This window comes from Aptenodytes patagonicus, chromosome 15, assembly GCF_965638725.1.
Source record: "Aptenodytes patagonicus chromosome 15, bAptPat1.pri.cur, whole genome shotgun sequence".
Lineage (NCBI taxonomy): Eukaryota > Metazoa > Chordata > Aves > Sphenisciformes > Spheniscidae > Aptenodytes > Aptenodytes patagonicus.
In genome coordinates, this window is record NC_134963.1 from 8414367 (window position 1) to 8434420 (window position 20054).

Below are 20054 nucleotides of genomic sequence, written 5' to 3' on the forward strand. Positions count from 1 at the left end.
GAGCAACATCCTCCTACTTGACAAGCATTGAATTCTGGATTTGCAAAAGAGCCGCAAGGTGTGGAGGAATTTCTCCTATTTAAAATAAAGCTTTCTTTCCTCCCTGTCTTGAATCAATGAGCGCTGGGCTCGCTGCTCTGGCTGGGCTCAGGCAACGCGGGGCTTTTTGGGGAGCAGCAGGGGGGACGTGGCCACCTGCCGTGGAAATGGAGATTTTACGAACATAATGAAAGGCAAAACAAAGAAAACATTATCTACAACGTGAGCTGCTGAGAAGCAAACAGCAACTTACATATGGTTCGGGTTTGGCACGGCCTTTATTTTTACCCTTAGACAGGACTCCCTATCTAGTTATTTACTGTATTAATGACACGAGACAGAATTACAGCAAACGGGCCCAGCACATTCATTACTGTGATAATTGTCGTCGTTTCCTCCGAGGCCGGGACAGCCGAGCGCTGCACAGAGCCCCGAACGTGAACAGACCGATGGCTGCAGGTGGAATGCAAGAGTGGTTCCTGGCTTCTCCTTTCTCCCCACTTACGCTGCTTTTCTTCCACATCCTCTCTTTGCTCACCACCTTGCAGAAAGGAAATACTCAGTCGGATTGCCAGGATAATTTTCATTCACTGTAAATAGTCCTCGGTGAGAAGAGGAGTTCTTACAGGAAAGACTTACGGATTCATAAAGACGACACATTCTTTTCCTCCAAACCTCCCTCTGTTTTAATTTTTCACTTGTAAAGCATTTATTTCTAAATGTCCTGGTTTCGGCAGGGATAGAGTTAATTTCCTTCCTAGTAGCTGGTACAGTGCTGTGTTTTGGATTTAGGATGAGAACTTTGTTGATAACACACCGATGGTTTAGTTGTGGCTAAGCAGTGCTTACACTAGGCAAGGACTTTTCAGCTCCCCATGCTCTACCAACTGAGAAAGCCGGAGGTGCACAAGGAGCTGGGAGGGGGCACAGCCAGGACAGCTGACCCCAACTGGCCAGAGGGACATTCCATACCATGGGACGTCATGCTCAGTATAGAAACTGGGGGAAAGCTGGCCGGGGGGGCCGCTGCTTGGGGACTGGCTGGGCATCGGTCAGTGGGTGGTGAGCAACTGCATTGTGCATCACTTGATTTCTATATTCTTTTATTACTATTATTATTATTATTTTATTTCAATGATTAAACTTTTTATCTCAACCCATGAGTTTTCTCACTCTTACCCTTCCGATTCTCTCCCCCATCCCACTGCGGGGGGGGAGTGAGCAAGCGACTGGGTGGTGCTCAGTTGCCAGCCAAGGTTAAACCACAACACTAAATCACTGCAGTTATTTCTATTTCCTCAAATAACATTCCGCTCTAAATATAAAACCCAAGATAAATAATGTATAAAGCTACTTATGTCCCTGTACGAAACTCTTTAATTGTTAATTTTAGATAGACTTATTTTTCAAGATGAGGAATATGTACTTTAATAGTAACACTTTCTGATTCAAACATGCACCTAAATCCAAGAATTTCATATCATCTCCTAATATGCAATGCAATATAGTAAAATACAAAAGCATCTGCTGATATATTGGTCTTACATTTCTTAGCCTGCAATTAAGTTACCATCTAACTTTTGACAGCAGTTGCCTATACTGTGTGGTGAGGGTTTATTTTTAAAAAATTCAAGCATTATATACAAAAATTTGCTTGTAGCAAAATACACATTTCTGTATATTCTTTCTTCTTTTACCCTTATTAAGCACAAATAAAATAATTTCATATAGAAAACATAATCTTTATTCTTAAATACTGCTAGTATATTAAACCAAATCTTCCTTTCTTCCTTCCCATGAGGGGAAAAAGAAGGAGGTTTTGCAGCAGCTGCACCACAGTGGTCATTTTGTTAAGGATTAAGGCTAAGAAGCGATTAATGTTTTGTTGCTCCTTTAAAACATACCTCTTCGCTTACCTGTTTTACCTATTTTAACAGGTTTTCCCTGTTTCAGATGATTAAGTTTCCCGGTGTCAGCCATTCAGTAGCCTTTTAACCATAAGAGCAAACAGCTGACTCACCCCTGCTCCCAGCCTGCTCTGCTCTGGCAATATATCATATATTTAGAGTGGGTAGTTTTGTGTTTCAGGAGGTGGGGGGGATTTACTTTTTTTCTCTTGCCTGCTTGGCTTGCTTTAAGCTACCTTTTTGTAGCAATATGGAAGAAGTGGGGGTAAGTTCTAGAGCTCTTTGAAAGGTTTTTATGCTAGTGTGTGCTTTAAAATGAGAATTTCTGACTAAATGAGGAGGGATAACTGTCTTGGCAAACCGGTGCCTGACTTGCAGTGTGTAGGTAGCAATGATTTCTTCCTTGTCAAAGGAAGAGAGGTAGAACTGTTTCTGGGGTGTCTTGGAGAGAATGGTGTGACCAAAGGAGGAGGGAAGGAGCTGACTTTCACCTGCTTGGAGAAGAGAGGGATGTTTTTTTGATCAGTGGAGAAGGGGGTTTGCAACGTGCACACCAGAATGCCTGGTAACTTGTCTAGGACTGCTTGAGGAGCCTTGATCTTTATTTAAAAAACAAAACCAGGATAACTGCCCTTTGGTGATCCTGATGGGTGGGTCCTGCTGCATGCAGAATGCTGGAGGACACACACACCCCACCCCCCCCAACCCTCTTTTCTACTTGCTATGGAGTCAAAATAGCTTGGATGCTCTAAGGGGGATCCCTGTGCTTCTTCCTTCTCATTCTTCTCTGTCTCCATCTCTGTAACAAGTCAGAGTGCTCGCCTTTTCTCTCACTTGGTTTCAGAGCTGCAAGCAGGGATGGAAGTTCCTCACGGGTACTGTGACCAGACCCTTCCTACCCTCAAAAATAGCTTTTGTGCTTTGTAAAGTATTGTGAGGGGTAGTAAAGGGGTGTCTTCTGAAGAAAACACCCTATCTTTCCTTCACATAAATTTCTCCTGTATTAAGTCTCACCACGCAGTTTGCTGCTTAATGCTGCAGGTGGCTGTAAAGCAAATCTAGTCTCTTGACCCCCCTGTCAGACTGGCTGGTTGGTGGGGTGCAAGAGGCTCTCCTGTGGCTTCAGGTGGTAGCTTCCAGAATGAAGCATTTATGTGGCCTATTGATAATGTCTTCGTGCTTGACTTCTGAATTTAAATGCTTGTTAGCGAAGCGCTTTGTGTGCAGGGGGGTCCAGGAAAACTAAAACAATAAGGAAGGTCTGATAAAGATGTTTTCTGCATCAATTTGAAGGAGGTTTGCTATTTATTCCCAAGAACGTTCCCCGCTCCATTGTGGCTGTCTCTCCAGGCTCTGTTGAAATATTACACTTGCCAGTAAATTTGCAGCTAGGTGATGAGTCTGTGCTCACAGCCTCTCCAGATGCACCCTCCGAGTTCCTCCTACCTGTGTGCGAAACTGCTGCCTTGGCATCTGATGCTACTTCAAGCCTGACAAGCCGGGCCCGGAGCAAGTGCACGTTCTAAATTAATGTGAGCATTTGGGTGACCTTTGCTGTAATTCATGTGAATTAGACCTTGTGTTGCAGCCTCTGCAAGTTACTGTTTTGTAGTTGTATCAAAGCAGCCCTTGATTTTTGGGGGTTCTGGTGCAGAGATAAAGACTGGCTCTTGCTCTGGGAACTTGAGTTCTAATCTTGTTTTAGACAGCAATTTGTTGTCCCAGACGTTATTCATCTTGTCTGCTTTCAGTTTTGACACTGACTTGTCGCCTCCCTCGAGAGGAGCGATTACACAGGCCAGCTTCTCTTTGCTTTCTGATGCCCAAAGGATTTTTTTGTCAGGGTTTGTGTTGGAATGCTTCGATGGGAGATGTGATACCAATACTTATCTTACCTGTGGCCTTCCTGCTGTGTCCAGAAGTGTGTGTTTGGGTGCAATTTTCCTCTAGTTCTCTCTTCTGACTGTCTTGAAGATTTTCCCCTATAATGTTGTGCCTGCTTTGTAAATGCCATGATAGTGTGTTCACTTGTGCTTTAATAAAATTTAGCGCTGCATTGAGGGGTCATGAGTTTTTGCTCCTTTTTTTTTTTCCCATCTGGAATTCTAGCTTAAGAATTAAGACTTGTGACTGTGAAAACCAGAGTGTTCAAACTGTGAAAGGGGATGAAGGTGCCTTCGGTTTTCTAGATTTCTGTGCGACTAGTGTAGATCTAGAACCTGGTCGGAGGGCTGGACCTCCTGCCTGCAACACCACGCAGCTGGGAGAGGTTGCTCTATCTCCCTTTCTTATGCCAAGTAGGAATAATGGTGGGCTCTGAGCAGCCCAAGTCCTGGTTGGGACCAAACAAGCAGTAGTTGTAAATACAGAGGGACTGCAGCCTAATCCAGGCAGAGGAAACACCTGTTACATCTTCCCTGTAGCTTGGTTGGTTTGGGGTTGGTTTGTTTGTTTTTAATTCTCTGGAGGTGGCCCTGTCCTGCTGTGTGTTCTCTGTAGTTATCGGAGCAAAATCAAGGTCTGAGCTGTGCTCTCACCAGCACCGAGGGCATCTTAGCAAGGTGTCTCCTTCTGTTCGTCTGCAAGACTTCTGAATACATGAGCTTGCTGTTGTTTAATGCTACTCTTCCTGTAACGTATGGACTGTCAGATACTCAAGGACTGTCCTTCTCTTTCCTAGAAGTTGAATAAATTTATTCTCTCTCATTTCCAGAAGCTTTAAGTCTGAATGTTAGCTTTCCAGCTGGAAATCCTGTGCTCTGTTAGCTAGGGAATACACTTTATGGAGCTTATCAGCAATTTATGCTTTCTAATAAGATGTCCTGTTCTGCAATTAATAAAGATCCAGGATTCATTAAGGAGCTGCCTCTGATCCAGCAGCAGTAAATTTAAGCATGTCTGTGCTGAAAAAACCTCTGGCACTTATATCTAAAAAGCAATGACTGAGAGCAAGAGCATGCAGTTAGTGTCTCTGTTCTCGCTTGACAGGATTTGTAGCTTGATTTTTTTTATAGTCTTAAACTTCCCAAGTGATGTGCGGTTGGTGCTGCTTTCCTTGCTCATCAAGCACCCCTAGCGTGTCTGGGGTGCGGGGGCAAAAGCAGAGTTCCAGGCAGCATCTCTGCGGCGTGCAAAAGAAGCTGATAAAGCAAAAGGATCTTTCCTAGCAGTTGTTACGGGTTTGTCAATTAAAAGGTGATAAAGAAGTGGTTTACGCTATATGTCAGGTGCCTGAATGCACTGGTGCCCGCTGACAGTGCTGTAACCTGGGAGCACTGGTGCAAACGGGAATCCCAGAGGTGAACTGGGAATTTTGGGGCGAGAAGGGCTGTTTTTACTAACCTGGTTCAGAAGAGCAGGCTTACTGGCACTAACCCAAAATTTGAGCTGCTCATATTAACCTGACAGGCAATTGTTTTATTAAAGCTGACGTGCTGAATGGGACTCTTTTTAATGATATTCTTTACCTGTCTCATTGTGTTAAAGTGGGGAAAGGGGAAGGGGGGCGGGGAGGGGAGCGAGCAGGGCGAGCGATGGCAGGTGGAACCGAACATCAGCACCGGTTTCATGCCTTGAACCGCCCGGCGCAGCCCATGTAGACCCCGCCTAACAAGAAAGAGTTGCTAAGAACAAATCTCTATTGTTCCCCGTCATCTTTAAATGAGTGTCAAAGTAGGCAGGGGGGCTTTGACCGTTAACCGCACAATTTAGCCTGCCCGTTGTGTCCGGCAGCCCCCACCGCCTTGGAGTTTCTCAGATGAGAAAAGGCGGCCTCAGCCCCTTATAAATGGGCCAACTCTTCTCCTTTGTGTGCAGACTGCCCAGTGTGAAATCTGCAGTGACGTTAAATGTTTTCTAATGAATAATTACTGAAAGGAAATGTAGGAATATATGTGTAATGGATTGTAGCGCATTAAAATGTTTTATTTTGGGCACAAAAATGTTGTCCTTCACCAGCACCGCGATTGTTTCAGGAAGCCTTTTGTGGGGGTTTGATTCTCAATGGATTATCTGTGAGCGCTTGCATTTCAAATAGAAATCAAAAGGGTCTTTTGGCAAACTAATGTTTTTCAAAATGGCAGCCATGAAGCCCATTTAGTATTTAAAGTTTGGGTTTTAAAGAAATGTTTGAACTCTGGAGATTTTCTCACTTTTTTCTTTCTTTTGATTTATGAAAGTGAAGTGGTTCACCTCGACCTCTCCACTATTGAGAAAGACAGACAGTCACCCTTTAACAAGTCTATAGCAGACTATGCCCTGGAGACAGACAAGAGGCCTTAAGAACTGTTGGCGTTTCCCTAGGCTGTTGATTAACCTTAAACCCCTCTTATTCTGTATTCTTTTGAAAAGAAATTAGGTTACAATGTGTAAATTTTTCCACAGTATAACTGTATTTATGAATTCTCTTGCCTTGAAAAGCGTGTACAGTAGTGCAAGGCGGCCCAAGTGCCTCGTATACAGACCCAAGACATCACTTTTCTGCGGTGCTGCCGCTGCATTTCCAAGCACAGTCAGTGTGTAGCATTTCAGTTTCATTATAAATGTGGAAGAAGTTTCCAGAGATATAGGGGCCAGTCTCACCGAAATGTCTAAAAATCATCTCGTCTTTTTGTTGGCTTTGCTGCAATGGGACAACCATAGCTTGGTTACTTGGTGGAGATCTGGTCTGCTTTGATCTGTTTTATGTGCGGTTCTTGTTTATCTGAAAATTACCCTGAACAGATTAATTCTTAGGAGCCACGCCAAAGTTTCCACAGTAGGAGGAAAGTATTTCCCTGTCGCCCTGGGCTCGCCGTTATTCTTGGGTGGTAACATTGCTCCCAGTTCTATTGCCAAGCATGCAGCGGTACCAGCTCTTTGATGGTCACCGAGCCCAAGTTCCCTTTGGGGACGAAGGGATGGGGTCCCGGCTCCTCCTGGAGCAGACACTGCACAGGCAGCTGCCTGTAGCCCCTTCCAGCAGCCCTACCGCGTGCTGTAATTTTGACCTTGAGGTCGCTGCCGGAGTTGAAGGAAGAGACGTGATTGCTGGGACCTGTCCATGCTCTCCTGCTGACCTTGCCGAGCAGGCTCTTGCAGAACATCATTCTTTACCATTTTGATGGTCAAGTGCTGTCACTGCCCTTTTGGGCAACTTCTTTTGAGAGCCTTAGGTGGAGCAGAGCCCAAGGGGTTTCCCTGTTGTAATCCTTGCAGTGCCGCCATCCAGTTTTCAGGACTCTTAATGAGCAAATTCCTGTTGCGCACAAGGGGTGCAGGACTGGGTCAAGGAGCGCTGCCTCTTGCAGTAAATGAGTATTTCCAAAACAGAGCTCTGACGTTTCTAAAGGAATCTGTATTAGCAGTGTTGCTCCAAGTTCATCTGTCCTGAGCAGGCCTGAGACTCTCATGTCTATTTTGAATCGGATGGCTCCGGAGATGTCTGCTTACTGTGCTACATTCCTCTGGCACAAGTTTTATTTGCTTACAACTCGGGGGTGTAACAACAGAAGAACAGGCAAAAAGGTCATAAGTTTGGTATCACAGCAGATTTCCTAGGATGCTGGTGGGAGACAGAGCTGAACAAATAGACTGAACTGTGCTTTAAGATCGTTGTGTCCAGCGTTAGATAAGGCTCCGAGTTTTGGAGGGGGGTGGGAGCAGGAAGCTTTTTTGTGGAGATCGTAACCCAAACGTGCTCTTGTCGGTAGGAATTATCTTATCTGTTACTGAAAAACAATTCTGTTGGGAAACAGATATTTCTAAGTAAACTGTTAAACAGGTGCTTCTTTCCACTTCTCTATGGAAATATAATTTTTTTTTTTTAATTTTAAGTCTTGACTGTTCTTGTTCATAATCAGTATTTATTAGCTGAGGATAAGTCAGAAATGCCTTTGCCCGACAGCTTCCCAGATCGTACTGTTTGTCTGTTTTCCTCAATGACTGAGCCACGAGGTAAGACATCTAACTTCTAAATGTTACTGTAAGGCCAGGCAAAGATATTTTGTGGTGCAGGAAGGGTTCTTCCACTTCTGTGGACCCTGACCTTGCTATGAGTCCCTTTAGGAGGACACCTTCGTTTTTCAGTGAGATTGGACTTGGGTGTGAAGCTTCTTAAATACAGAGCTCTCTGCAGGATTGAAAGCATCATCTAGAGGATTGTTGAACAGAACTGAGAGGTCACTTGCTGCTGCTCATGGATCGCTGGCTACCCAAACGGAGGGATTTTATTCTGTTGACGGTTGTTTAGGCAGAGAAGAAATCATGGGAAAATATTTGTTGTTGTTGTCTTGGACAGCTGGGCGGAGGGGGAGAAAGAGCTGGCATCGTGTGGGAGTCGGCAGCAGTTGGAGTCCCACCTGAAAAGTCACTTTTCTGGGGAGAAACTGGCAGTTGCATATGAGAAAAGGGATAATCCGTGGAAACTTCAGTCTGCAAATTTAAAATGGGTTTTGCAGTGACCTCTAGTGGGGAGCCAAGCCGGGAGCTGAGGGAAGGGAGTGAGGAGCCTGTTCAGGGGTTGATATTTTTTTTTTTGCCTGGATTTGCTCAAATTACCCATCAGAAAGGTTAGAGTCCATCACTTCGTCTTCAAACTCAGACTTCACTCTTTCGGTGAGATCCTAAAATCTCATCAAGTGGTACTGTTGGCATAAACCTCATCACAGCTTGAGTGCTGACAGCATGCTAGATAATTCATTAAACAAGGAGAATGTTAACATCCCTGCCCAAGGAGGGAGGTGAGCAAACAGCCCGACACATGATACTTGGTGTCAGCGGGCCTTAACTTCAGCCCTGTTAACTCTTTATGAAGGAAGCGCAGGTTGGAGAAGGAGTTGACGGGAGAAGGCATGCTGCGGCTGGGGGGATGCAGGTAAAGGAGGAAGGAGGCACGTGTGAAATAAAAACACTTCTGAATTGGTAGGGTGGTGGTAAGGAAATCAGCATCTCTGGCAGGTTGGGATGGTTTGGGGATGTGTGGAGGATCCCTGAGAAGACTTTTCTGACTCTTGTGGTGGGAATCTGTGGCTTTATGGGTGGCCCAAATAAACCTGGAGTCTGGTGGCTTGCATGGCGTTTTGCCTACAGATAAGGATGCTTGCCCGACCAGGTGGGTAAGAGGCTACTTGAAAGATATGCTGGGTGAGATGGTGCCCACCTGAGGCTCTCACCTCTTGTTTGTATCTGCATGGGTAGCATGTAGCATGGTTGGTTTGGGTTTTTCTAATGCTTCCAAAATAGTAGTGGCATCATAACTGATCCTCCTCTTCCCCTATACATTAATCTCTTCTGTTCTACGGCGTTAAACTAAAGAAACAGCAACAATTAACTTTGGACCCTGTTGAAAAATGAAGTTCTGAGCCTCTGGAAAAGATAAGTAATTTTGCAAATTTTTTTTTAAAAAAGGAAAGTTGTCTTTCTAACTGTTCCTTGCCAAGTCTTGTTTGTTTGTCACAAACTGTTACAAACTTTGTCAAAGAAACTAGTCTGTTGCTTCTGACCTTAATTTAGGCCTTTTTCAAGAGCTGCGCATCTCATGAATTTGTGTTGCGATCCATTGCAGTTCCTTGTAGTTTCAATGTTGATAGACAAATCCCTGTGGGAAAAGAAAAAGCCCTCATTGTAGCAAGGGAGAGATTTTGTGATAGAGCTTGCGTCTCAGTGGGCAAGAAAGAAATCTCCTGACTCCTAAGCGATGAGGAAAGGAAAGTAATCCTTTACCCCAGCAAGACACTGCTCTTTTTAATGTGCACTGATGAGCCCTGGGGGGGGTATCTCTTACTGATGGTGATACCAGGTAAGCACAAAACTTCTAGTAAACTTCCAGAAATGGGGTGGGGGACAGGGCAGTAAATGGTACTGTGGTGATAAAATTGCCTGACATCAGCAATAGCAAAATACTGAGAAAAACTGAGCACAAAGTAGCCCAGAAAAGAGTTTGGGATTTTTGTCTAATGGGGAACAGTGTCACTTACCAATTAACATATGAGTGAGAGAATTGGGTTAAGGAAACCTGATCAGGTAGATGGCCACTGTGGTTTCGGGCTTATTCTTTCATGCTTCCCGGCTTGGAGAGAAGCTAAAAGTCTCTTGTCCAGCTTGTCCTAAGTGCTTTCTCAGAAGGACAAATCCACCTTAAGTTGTTTATAGTCCGTCTTTCTAGAAAAATGACAAACTCTAATGTTGTCAGGCAGCCACTGTGCTATGACCAAACTGGAATGGAAAAAATTAGTATCAACTGTTTAGGGAGGAAAAATAAGGGGAAATAGTTCAGACTGTGATATGGTTTGAGTTCTGTACTGCCTTAGGTCAATCTAAAGTTTTCAGTTTAAACTCTTTGTTTGGCCTGGTCCAGGGTATCTGTAGAGGCAGGTGGGTTTCAGGGCATTATTTTGATTAATGCTGCATGTATATTTTGAAAGTGAAGCTGTTCGCATATTCTCTTTGCTTGCAGTAATTCTGCCAAAAAGCTGCTTTACCCTGGGAGAAAAATCAGGTGACTTCTTACTCAGACTGTCAAAAATAACTTGAAATAACTGACAGCTGAAAGAAAACAACAGTCAAGAAAGACAGGAGGCTTCATACGCCATAAGCCCTAAAAGAGGTGGTACGGGATACTCCAGACGAGACTGCTCCTCCTGTATGACACATGAATGTGTGGCAGTTAGACACCATGGGCACATGCATGTGATATGGTAGAAATGTCTAGGTAGGCCTAATTCAGGATGTAATAGCTTTGGAGTGTTGATAGTGGTCTGGTACTAGAGGCTGCTGACTCTGAGCAGTTACCTACCCCTGGCACGTGTGGCATCTTGATGGCTTGCTAGAGAGAAGCACTGACCACGTGTGGAGCAGAGGGTGTATCGGGAGGTCGTGTTCCTGCAGCCAGGCCAAAGCCTCTGCTTTAAAAATGAATTTGCAATTAAATTCAAAGACATCTCTTACCTGGTAAGACATGCTTAAGTTTGAGAACTCATTCAACAGCCCTGGCTTCATAGGTTTGATTGCTTTTAATTCTCTGTCACTGGATACTGATTTATTACAGCCTGAACACGCTTGACTTGAGAGATGCGCGTCTTTACTGGTCTGGGGTGATGGTACATTCCTTCTGTTCTTGACCCGGAGCTAATAAACAGCTGCTCTGTTAAGTCTGATAAACACTTGTCCAGCTTGGTGAGGCCTTAAGAAGGTTGTGTGCCCTCCCAGCCTGGGTAGGTCAGCCCTGATGGTAGGGGCTGGGCTCCAAGCTCAGCTGCCCTTGTAGCAAGATCAAGAAAGTAAAGATGATTAAGACAAAAGTTTCCTTTCTAAATGGTGAAGAAAGTATTAGGGCAAAAGAAATAATAAATGTCTATCTCTAAACTCTGGCATTTTGTTTATGAAATGTATACTTGTGTTTGTTAAAAATATTAACCTCGCAGCAGCTTATGTAGAGCAGATAAAGTGTTTTTAGAGGAAGGAAACATCTATCTTTTGGTAACAAAAAATCTGTAGATTGCACTGCCAAATAATATTGAATACTACTCGGATGGGATAGACACTTAACAAAAATGATTACTCTGGTAATTTGCACTATAGCTGCCCATTTGTCTCACTTGCAATACAGTGAAGTTACAAGATTGCTAAAAACGTTTGCAGAATAGATTTTTGATTTGGATATTACCATGACAACGATGCTCAATACAAAACTAGGTATGACTGAATGTTGTGTCATCTGCATTAGTCCAGAACAGGGAGACTGAAATGATTACTATTATCCCACTTAATACTGCACCCTGAAAAGCCGTTCTGTCAAGCCTTCCAATGATTTTGCAAAGCTGTAATAATCTTTTTGGGAGATGTGACGACTACTGGGGTGACTAGTGGTGTGGGAACACCAGCACTAGCAAGCATTGAACGGGCTACTTGGTTTAGAGGCAAGTGTTCAGAATGAAAGTAGTAATCACCATGATTTGGTGAATCATGGTGGTTTGAATATCTCTTGGGTTCTTGAATTTTGTAGAATCAAATTAAATGTTTAATAGGACAATGAATAGGAGATTTTTTTTTAACTCTTTCCCCCCCACCCCCATGTTCCTCCCTGCGTAGGTAGTGGAGTCTGTACAGGTATCGGTTTGAGAAGCTAAGTCATCCTTTATATTGTCTTCCAAACTGATGGTATCTGAGCTAAGGACAAGAACAACAAATAGATAAGATATGTCATGTGCAGAGGAGGAAAAAAAAAGGGCTATTAATATTAAAAGTAAAAAATGTAGGTATCTTTCTGGCAGAAGAAAGAAGTGATCACAGTCACATTATGCCATGGCTCAGGAGAAATGAGGAATACTACTGCCTGCCAACCCAGGGCTGGTAACACAGTCAGCTGGAGGTAGTGGATGTAAAAGGCAAAAAAGTAATTACTTGTATGTGAAGTTAGTGCAGGTATGATTTATTTTTAAACTATGATATGATTTAAATAGTATGCTTCCAGAATATCTTTTTCTCTGGAGTATTGTGGTAATGTTACTGCTGAATATAAATCTCAAAGCTCAGATCGCTCCTTCAGTGCAATAAACAGATGAATGTAAAGAACAGGCTGTACTAAAAATGAGACTAACATCAAAATTCCCGTTTAAGAGCTGACTCTTCTGAGCTTCCCTCAGTCATAAAGAATATTGTGCAGTTGGGTCCTTTGCTCTTCATTTTAGTGAAAACCTGCTTCTAAATCCACCAAGCCTTAGTGTCCAAAGTGCTGTCATCTTCCGCTAGTGCTATGCAGGCTCATCCCGAAAGCCTACCTCCAGAGTCAGGGTTTGCCAAAGCTTAGCAGAAAGATTTTACATTGTGCCTATTTACAATTTGTAAAGCTTCTGCTTAAAAAAAAAAAAGAGGGGGGGGAGAAGTGATGTGGCACTGCATAAACAGGCCATCGCTGTCCTCTTAATGCTTGTTCAAAATCTTACACACAATCACACAATCTTCTTGAGCAGTGGAGCAGCAAAATGTAAAAAACCAATGTCATGAAGGGCAGTATGAGAATAGCAAAGGTGCTGAGCTTATGTGCGCATCCCTGAGTCTGAGGAGCTGCTGTGTGTGTTCAGCTGATGGCTGCTCAGCCAGTTTATCTCTCCTAATTTGCAAAGCCTGGGAACCTTAAAAGGTAAGCTGCTCAAAATGTATTAACTTAATTTCTGTCATAAGGGAAGTATTTTATGCATTAGGGTAGGAATTTTTCTCTGAACTGTGTAATCCTGGTGTCTTAAAAAAAAAGAAACTCTGAAAGCACCACTGTGGCACACTTATTCTTTATTCTATAGTAATATCCTCTTTGTCTGTTTGCTAGCATGAAACTATCAGCTTGCTTTAACTAAATAAAAAGCATATGATTTATTCTTATAGCCTGGGAAACGTGAGCTTGATCCTCAGCAGTGAGTATTTTCAGTGTAAGGTCAACTTCCACGATGAAGAACGGGAAGTGGAGTGTGCAAAAGAATTAAATTTTGTCAGTGACATCCTTTTTGCATCTTTCAGCCTCTTGAGAAAGAGGTGGTGTGCGTGCTAGTAAAGGTTTAACTGTTTCTCCAAATCGCTGTTTGATTAGTGTTATCAGCTTGGTGGCCTCACCGCTCCCTGCCCAGGTCTCTCGCTGGTGTGTGGAGACATCTGCTGCCCAACCCTGAAAGTTGACTTCGGTCTGCTTGCGGAAGGCACGAGGAATAATGAAGCAATCTTGTGCAGAGTAGTACTGTAAGATTAATCTTCTCCCCCTAAAGGTCAAGTCAAATGCGGCCTTTTCTGAAGATTCTCTATTTTCATAGTTTTATCTGTATGAAGCAGTTGCAGGTGGTGTTAGAAACTAACAATTTGTCTGGTATCTTCCACTGTTAACTTCTAACTTTGTGCTTGCAACTGCTTTGTCTAGACTGAGTTAATGGAGCGTCCCAGGTCATAACTGCATAGTGGAGCTAGGTTTGTCTCAAACCACTGTTGTGTTAGTGAGGACTACCTGGAAACCTCGGTCTTCCTCTCTGATCACAGGAATGAGTCTCGGACATCTTGATGTAAAGAATTTGGAGCGCAAACTCACATGATATGAAATTGCTATCTTTGGGGAAGGTGTTAATAACAGCTTGGATAATCATCTTCTGGCAAGGTTGATTTGGCCCTGGGGTATGGGGAAGGACTTAGCTGACCCTTAGGGTCCCTGTCTGCTCTCTCCTAAATCTGTTTCATACAACCTTTGTGTTGTAGAAAGAAGAAGTGGAAGATAACACTGATGCAAACATGGAAGGGGCTCTGATAGCCCGGGACAGAGTCGGGGTGCAGGACTTTGTGCTTCTGGACTCCCACACCAGTGAGACTGCTTTCCTGAACAACCTTCGCAAGCGATACCAAGAGAACCTCATCTATGTAAGTGCTGTGGACTCATGTAGCCTATAGCAGGTGAAATGGCTCTAAGAGTGGTATATACGTGTGTGTATATGTATATACGTGTGTGTATATGTATATACGTGTGTGTATATGTATATACGTGTGTGTATATGTATATACGTGTGTGTATATGTATATACGTGTGTGTGTATGTATATACGTGTGTGTGTATGTATATACGTGTGTGTGTATGTATATACGTGTGTGTATGTATATACGTGTGTGTATGTATATACGTGTGTGTATGTATATACGTGTGTGTATGTATATACGTGTGTGTATGTATATACGTGTGTGTATGTATATACGTGTGTGTATGTATATACGTGTGTGTGTATGTATATACGTGTGTGTGTATGTATATACGTGTGTGTATGTATATTAAAAAATTGTTGCCCATCTAGATGGGATGCAGACTGAAACTGCAGGGGCAGGAGGTGCTATCAATACAGAGAATACTCTCCCAGCTTTGGTTTCATTGTGCTCTGAGACACATTGCTAGATGTTAGTAGTACCCAGCAGAGTGATCGCCCAGTAGTAGTCTGTCTACTTTAGCTAATGAAAGTAATACAGTCTCAGCCTGCTCTGAGTTGCCTTACGAAGATCCAAACAATATGTAGTAGATAGCATTTCACTTTCCTATTCCCTTACTACCTTTGAAGGCAAGGCAGTGCTGAGCGTGGTATCTGACTTGTATGAGAAGTGCTGAGTACTTCATGGAGCAAGCTAGGTTGACTTCACAGCCGTGTCCATTTTCTCAGCAGCCCCAAGGTTATACATTGGCTTACAGCGGTGGCAAGTAGTATCTAAACATGTCCTCTGTCAAATGAGGACTGATATTTGTATAACACTAATGGAAAGAATTGAAAAGAAGGTTGAACAGAGCATTTTGATGTACTGAAAATGTATACAAATAAGGGAAAATGTAATGTGTCCTGAAATGTGTTATTTGATCACCTTTCACAGTCAAGAAGGAATTTTCTCTGTTGAACAGCTATCTGTGGAATAGTCATCCTACTTGGCTCTCCTTCATAGCATTAGTTATTCGTCATTTGCAGAGATTTTTGTGAAACAGAGCTGGGATAGCAAATGCATTATTATGTTAACTTTAGGGGAAAAAAAAATCCCATAACCATCATGAGATATCAAGACCTTGTATACGAAACGTAAGGTTCTAAGCTTGCTGTTATTGTTCAACTCCACTCTCAACTGGGTAGGTTTTGGAAGAAGTTGGTATTGGCTTTGAAATAGTGATGCCTGTGGAGGGGTGTTTTGTGTGGGTTTTTTTCCTTCTCTCATAACAATTTCTGTACCATCTTTTCCAGTTGTTATTGCATAATGTCCTGATGTACCTGACTCCTTTCAGGAGCTGTCGCTGTAGTGATGGAACAGGTTTCCTGCCTGTATGCGTTCTTTTCTCCCTGCAGACATATATTGGTACTCTTCTTGTATCTGTCAACCCTTACAAAGAGCTGGATATCTACACTGTGACACAGATGCAGCTTTATCGAGGGGTAAACTTTTTTGAACTGCCACCACATCTGTAAGTAGAATCCATAGGATTTCAGTTTATATCAATAAATTGGGTTTTCTCTGTAATGCTGTGTACTAGCAACAAGGATGTGTATCCACAGTCACTAGCTCTGGTGAATGCTGATATTCTTATCTTCCTGGAGGTAAGGATGTATTTGTCTCTGTCTTCTAGCTGACTGTGAGAATAAAAGGGGATCAAAAGGATTGCAGAAGTGATGTTGGGGAAACTGTAGGGGAAGAGTTATCTTGAAGATCACTGTCCAGACCAGTGCTGTCTGTCCTCCTCATTATGCATGGTGTAGTCAGACCACTGCCTGACTGTGTCCATGTGCAAGTCAACATCTTTTCAGTTGTCTAAAACACTCCGGTCATCTTGCCTTATCCTCTGAGGTCCCGTGTCAGCGCAGGCAACTGCAGGACTAGCACAGCGCTCACGCACAGCCTCCACTTGGACTTCCCAGGAGGGGAAGAAACCCGAACTTCTGAACTCTGAGCTGGAATTTTTTTTGATGGTCAGAATTTTTTGGGTGGCTTGCTAAGGAAGGAAAAGAAAAAAGAAAAACCTACTTAAGTGACGTATTGGTGAAAGCTCCACTATTGGTTATCTTTGTATCTGTCTCTATCAGCAGGAGTTGAGATCTTCCCTTTAGTGGAATCAAAACTGTCTCCTCTGCTTTGGAAGAGGGAGTCCCTGCTGTGTATAAACTGTATTCACCAGCAATACATGCAACCTGTATAAATCCTACAGCAACAGTGGGGGAAAAAGAACAAGCCCTATCTGTCCCTCAAATACAGGCTGGGTTTTTACTATGAGACCTCAAGTCAGTCTCATGTTTTGAGCTGTGCTTTCCCATCATGTCCAATACTTGTAATGTTAGATGAGGAGTAGTACTTCTGAAAAGCCTTTGATACTCTGCCTCCTGTTGGCATTTCTAACAGATACTTCTCCTCTGAATATTTCTTGTGATCCTTGTTCAGATATGCCATAGCTGACAATGCCTACCGGGTGATGTGCAGTGAGTACAACAACCATTTCATCCTCATCTCTGGGGAGAGCGGAGCTGGGAAGACAGAAGCATCCAAGAAGATCTTGCAGTACTACGCAGTAACCTGTCCAACTACAGAGCAGCTGCAGATTGTCCGTGATCGTCTGCTACTGTCCAATCCTGTTCTGGAGGTAAAAACTAAATAAAGGTACAAAATACAGAAGAGTTGGAGTAGATGGCCTCACTCCACAAGATCTTCCTGCAAGTCTTCACACCTGCACCCAGGAGTGGCCTCCTGCTTTACATGATTTTGCATCTGCATGTTATAAATAATAACATACGCTCAGCCTCTTGGCAGCACAACCTCTGAAAGAATGCTTGGGATTTAATATCACTTAATGTTTAGAAATTTAAACTTGGGTTTTATAGTGGAGGATAGCTGAAACCTGGGAGTACCAGGAAACTGTACACCGTACAGCAGTTCCTTGTGGCTTCAGTTATAGCTCATACGAGAGAGTGATAATTTGCTTGGCTGAATTCCACGTTAAAGCTAGGGAAATACATTAGCTGGTGTTTCTTTAATCCCACTAAATTCAGTAGTAGGACTCAGCTGATGCAGCAAATCTTTGTCCTATCATGGGTGTCAGGTTCTCAGCAAGATGAGAAATTACTTAATTTATCTGTTTATCCATAGGCTTTTGGAAATGCAAAAACTCTGCGTAATGACAACTCGAGTAGATTTGGGAAATACATGGATATCCAATTTGATTTTAAGGTAAGAACAAACTTAATGGACCGCTATTAAAACAAGCTGTATCAGTGAACCTCTTGGACTCTCACCAGGCAGCACAGGATTTATTAAGACCTACTTACACTGCAGATTTCTGACCCTATTTTTACAGGTCTTGCATTTTGCGAGTAAGGTGACTAGTTATGCATCCTGAAAGCTTCCTACATTACTGGCAATACTGCCAATGCTCCGTGGAAAGCTAATACAGCTTGTTGTAAAGCACAGGTTACACTAGAAGGACAGCAAACTCTTTAGATACAGTTTGTACTGTTGTTGGATACTAACTCTTAAACACAAGATGGCAGATAAGTAACGGCAGAAACGTGCTTCTCCTGACACTGCTCCTTGTTCCTAGGTGCAGAGGAACAGCCGTCACAATGATGTTGTTTATATCTGTTGGTGTTGATCTGACTGCTTTGTTCTGCCAGGGAGCTCCAGTAGGAGGGCACATCCTCAGTTACCTAATTGAGAAATCCAGAGTTGTCCATCAAAACCACGGAGAAAGGAATTTCCATATTTTCTACCAGTTATTGGAGGGTGGAGACAAGGATCTTCTTTGCTGGCTTGGGCTGGAGCGCAACCCCCAAAAGTACGCATATCTCATCCAGGTCAGTGAGAGCTTATGTCTCTCTCTGTATCTTGCATCTAGAACTGTAGGGATTGCAAATGCGGCTTTCCTCACTTACTAAGTGCACTGCTGAACTGCTAAGAGAACCAGCTGTGTGTCACATCATAGTGAAACTCACAGGCAGGTTGGTTGCAAACATATTTGCTCCGGGGTTGTCGGACACCATTCTACCCTGGGTGCTTTTGTGGCAGGAACTGTTCCAGCTGTTATGGCCTAAGGATGCACGTGATAAGTGGTTTATAAGGGATAATATCTCTTATTGGATGAGCTGATATAGTTGAGGGGACAGAAAAAAGCTTTTGGGCAACATGACCCAGTGACAGCAAAGTCATCAGAGTTTTTTAAAAAAAAAAAGGTCACTTTCACCAGGTCTCTCAACTGTGTATTCCCCATGTTCTGTGTGTGTGGAATGGCTTACTGCTGCCATCTGTACTGCTGCTGTGAGAACGTAAACACTCTCAAGCAAATGTCACCAAACCCTTCGATGACCCTGCTCCCTCTGGTATGGTCAAGACACTCTTGATTCATTGAGAAGAGTGGTCTGAGGTACTAAACAGCGGAGGGGTATCTGTCTGCAAGTTACACTTTGTATAAAGGCATCACTTCTAATGCTCCTGTGTCAGGACCTGGTATAAAATGAGTTTCTTGGGATTTACGGACCTCATATTATAGAGGTCCATAGGTATGGTTATGCAGTATACAGCTCGCTTCGTGGTAGCAGTCTGTTTCCTTTCTTCCTTGGTAGTGAAGAATACTTGGGCAGAAGGTATTATTACCATAAAAATGGAAGATGGCTGTAAGCTCAATCTCTTCACAAGACTTAGCGATTTTATGGTAATCACTATCCAAGCTCAATGCTTCAAGTTATCTGAAGCTCTAAGTATAAGCTGAAAGATTTGATCAAATGAGCCACTTTCAGGATTAACAGGAGTGAAATAAACTTGCTAGCTAGTGGCAGACTGCATCTATACAGGCTGAGGAAACTGGAAATGAAAGTAGTATGCCCAGTAGTATGCTATGTTTGTTGCTGATAATAAAATTGCTTTGCCAATTAATTGTACTAATTAATCTTTCTTTTACTGTATAGGGTCGATGTGCCAAAGTGTTTTCTATTAATGACAAGAATGACTGGAAAATAGTCCGCAAAGCTTTTACTATCATTGACTTTACTGAAAAAGATACAGAGGTATGCATGTTAAAAGGGACTGGACCTACCAAAGGGAATTTAAGTAAGGAGTGCGCTGCTGTCTTCCCTTAAAAGTGATGGAAGCAGTCTTGCTTGGGAGAGGTGTTAAGGATGGAACAGGACATCATTTGGGGGGGGGGGGGGGGGATTGAGGGAGTGGGAGGGTGAAGAGCGCTCTCACTTTGTACAGCACGATGGCAACTGGTGGTAGCATATCTCTGAAGCAGGTTGTCTGACTCGCCTCCTTCAGCCTAGCCAATATTCTGTTTTAGCATGCATAGCAAAGATTAGCACCATCCCATGGAGCTGTGGGAACCTGTTTTCTAACGGTGTCTATTTCTCATCACTAGCATCTCTTTGGAATTGTTGCTAGTGTGCTGCACCTCGGGAACATTCAGTTTGAAGAAGACAGCAATGGACATGCCATCATTCGCGATGGCACGCAGATCAAATGGATTTCAAAGGTATCTCTTCTGCGATAGTGTCAGTATTACAAGTGCTACAAAGAAAGCCTTAACCTTGCTGTGTTTTCCTCTTAAGGACAAAAACATCTGCTCCCAAAAGCAGAAGGATTGCTCTTGTTATGAACTATCTT

At 43.2% G+C, this 20054-nt stretch overlaps 1 protein-coding gene and 1 long non-coding RNA gene across 2 annotated transcripts in view; one reads left to right on the plus strand and one right to left on the minus strand.

The window, feature by feature from the left end:
- Positions 1-295: 295 nt before the first annotated feature.
- LOC143167460 (uncharacterized) lies at positions 296-2078 on the minus strand. The gene is made up of 2 exons (XR_012996552.1): positions 1956-2078; positions 296-580 (listed from the first exon to the last, which is right to left on the minus strand). It is a non-coding gene; the product is annotated as an uncharacterized LOC143167460 (long non-coding RNA).
- A 93-nt stretch (positions 2079-2171) lies between these two features.
- The window catches only part of MYO1H (myosin IH), a 35031-nt gene continuing 17148 nt past the window's right edge, over positions 2172-20054 (plus strand). The window contains exons 1-8 of the mRNA XM_076353089.1: positions 2172-2211; positions 14157-14315; positions 15764-15879; positions 16848-17046; positions 17550-17630; positions 18074-18253; positions 19361-19459; positions 19810-19923. Coding sequence (XP_076209204.1) covers positions 2197-2211; positions 14157-14315; positions 15764-15879; positions 16848-17046; positions 17550-17630; positions 18074-18253; positions 19361-19459; positions 19810-19923 — 963 coding nt within the window. The 5' untranslated portion in view covers positions 2172-2196. The remainder of the gene's footprint in view (positions 2212-14156; positions 14316-15763; positions 15880-16847; positions 17047-17549; positions 17631-18073; positions 18254-19360; positions 19460-19809; positions 19924-20054) is intronic.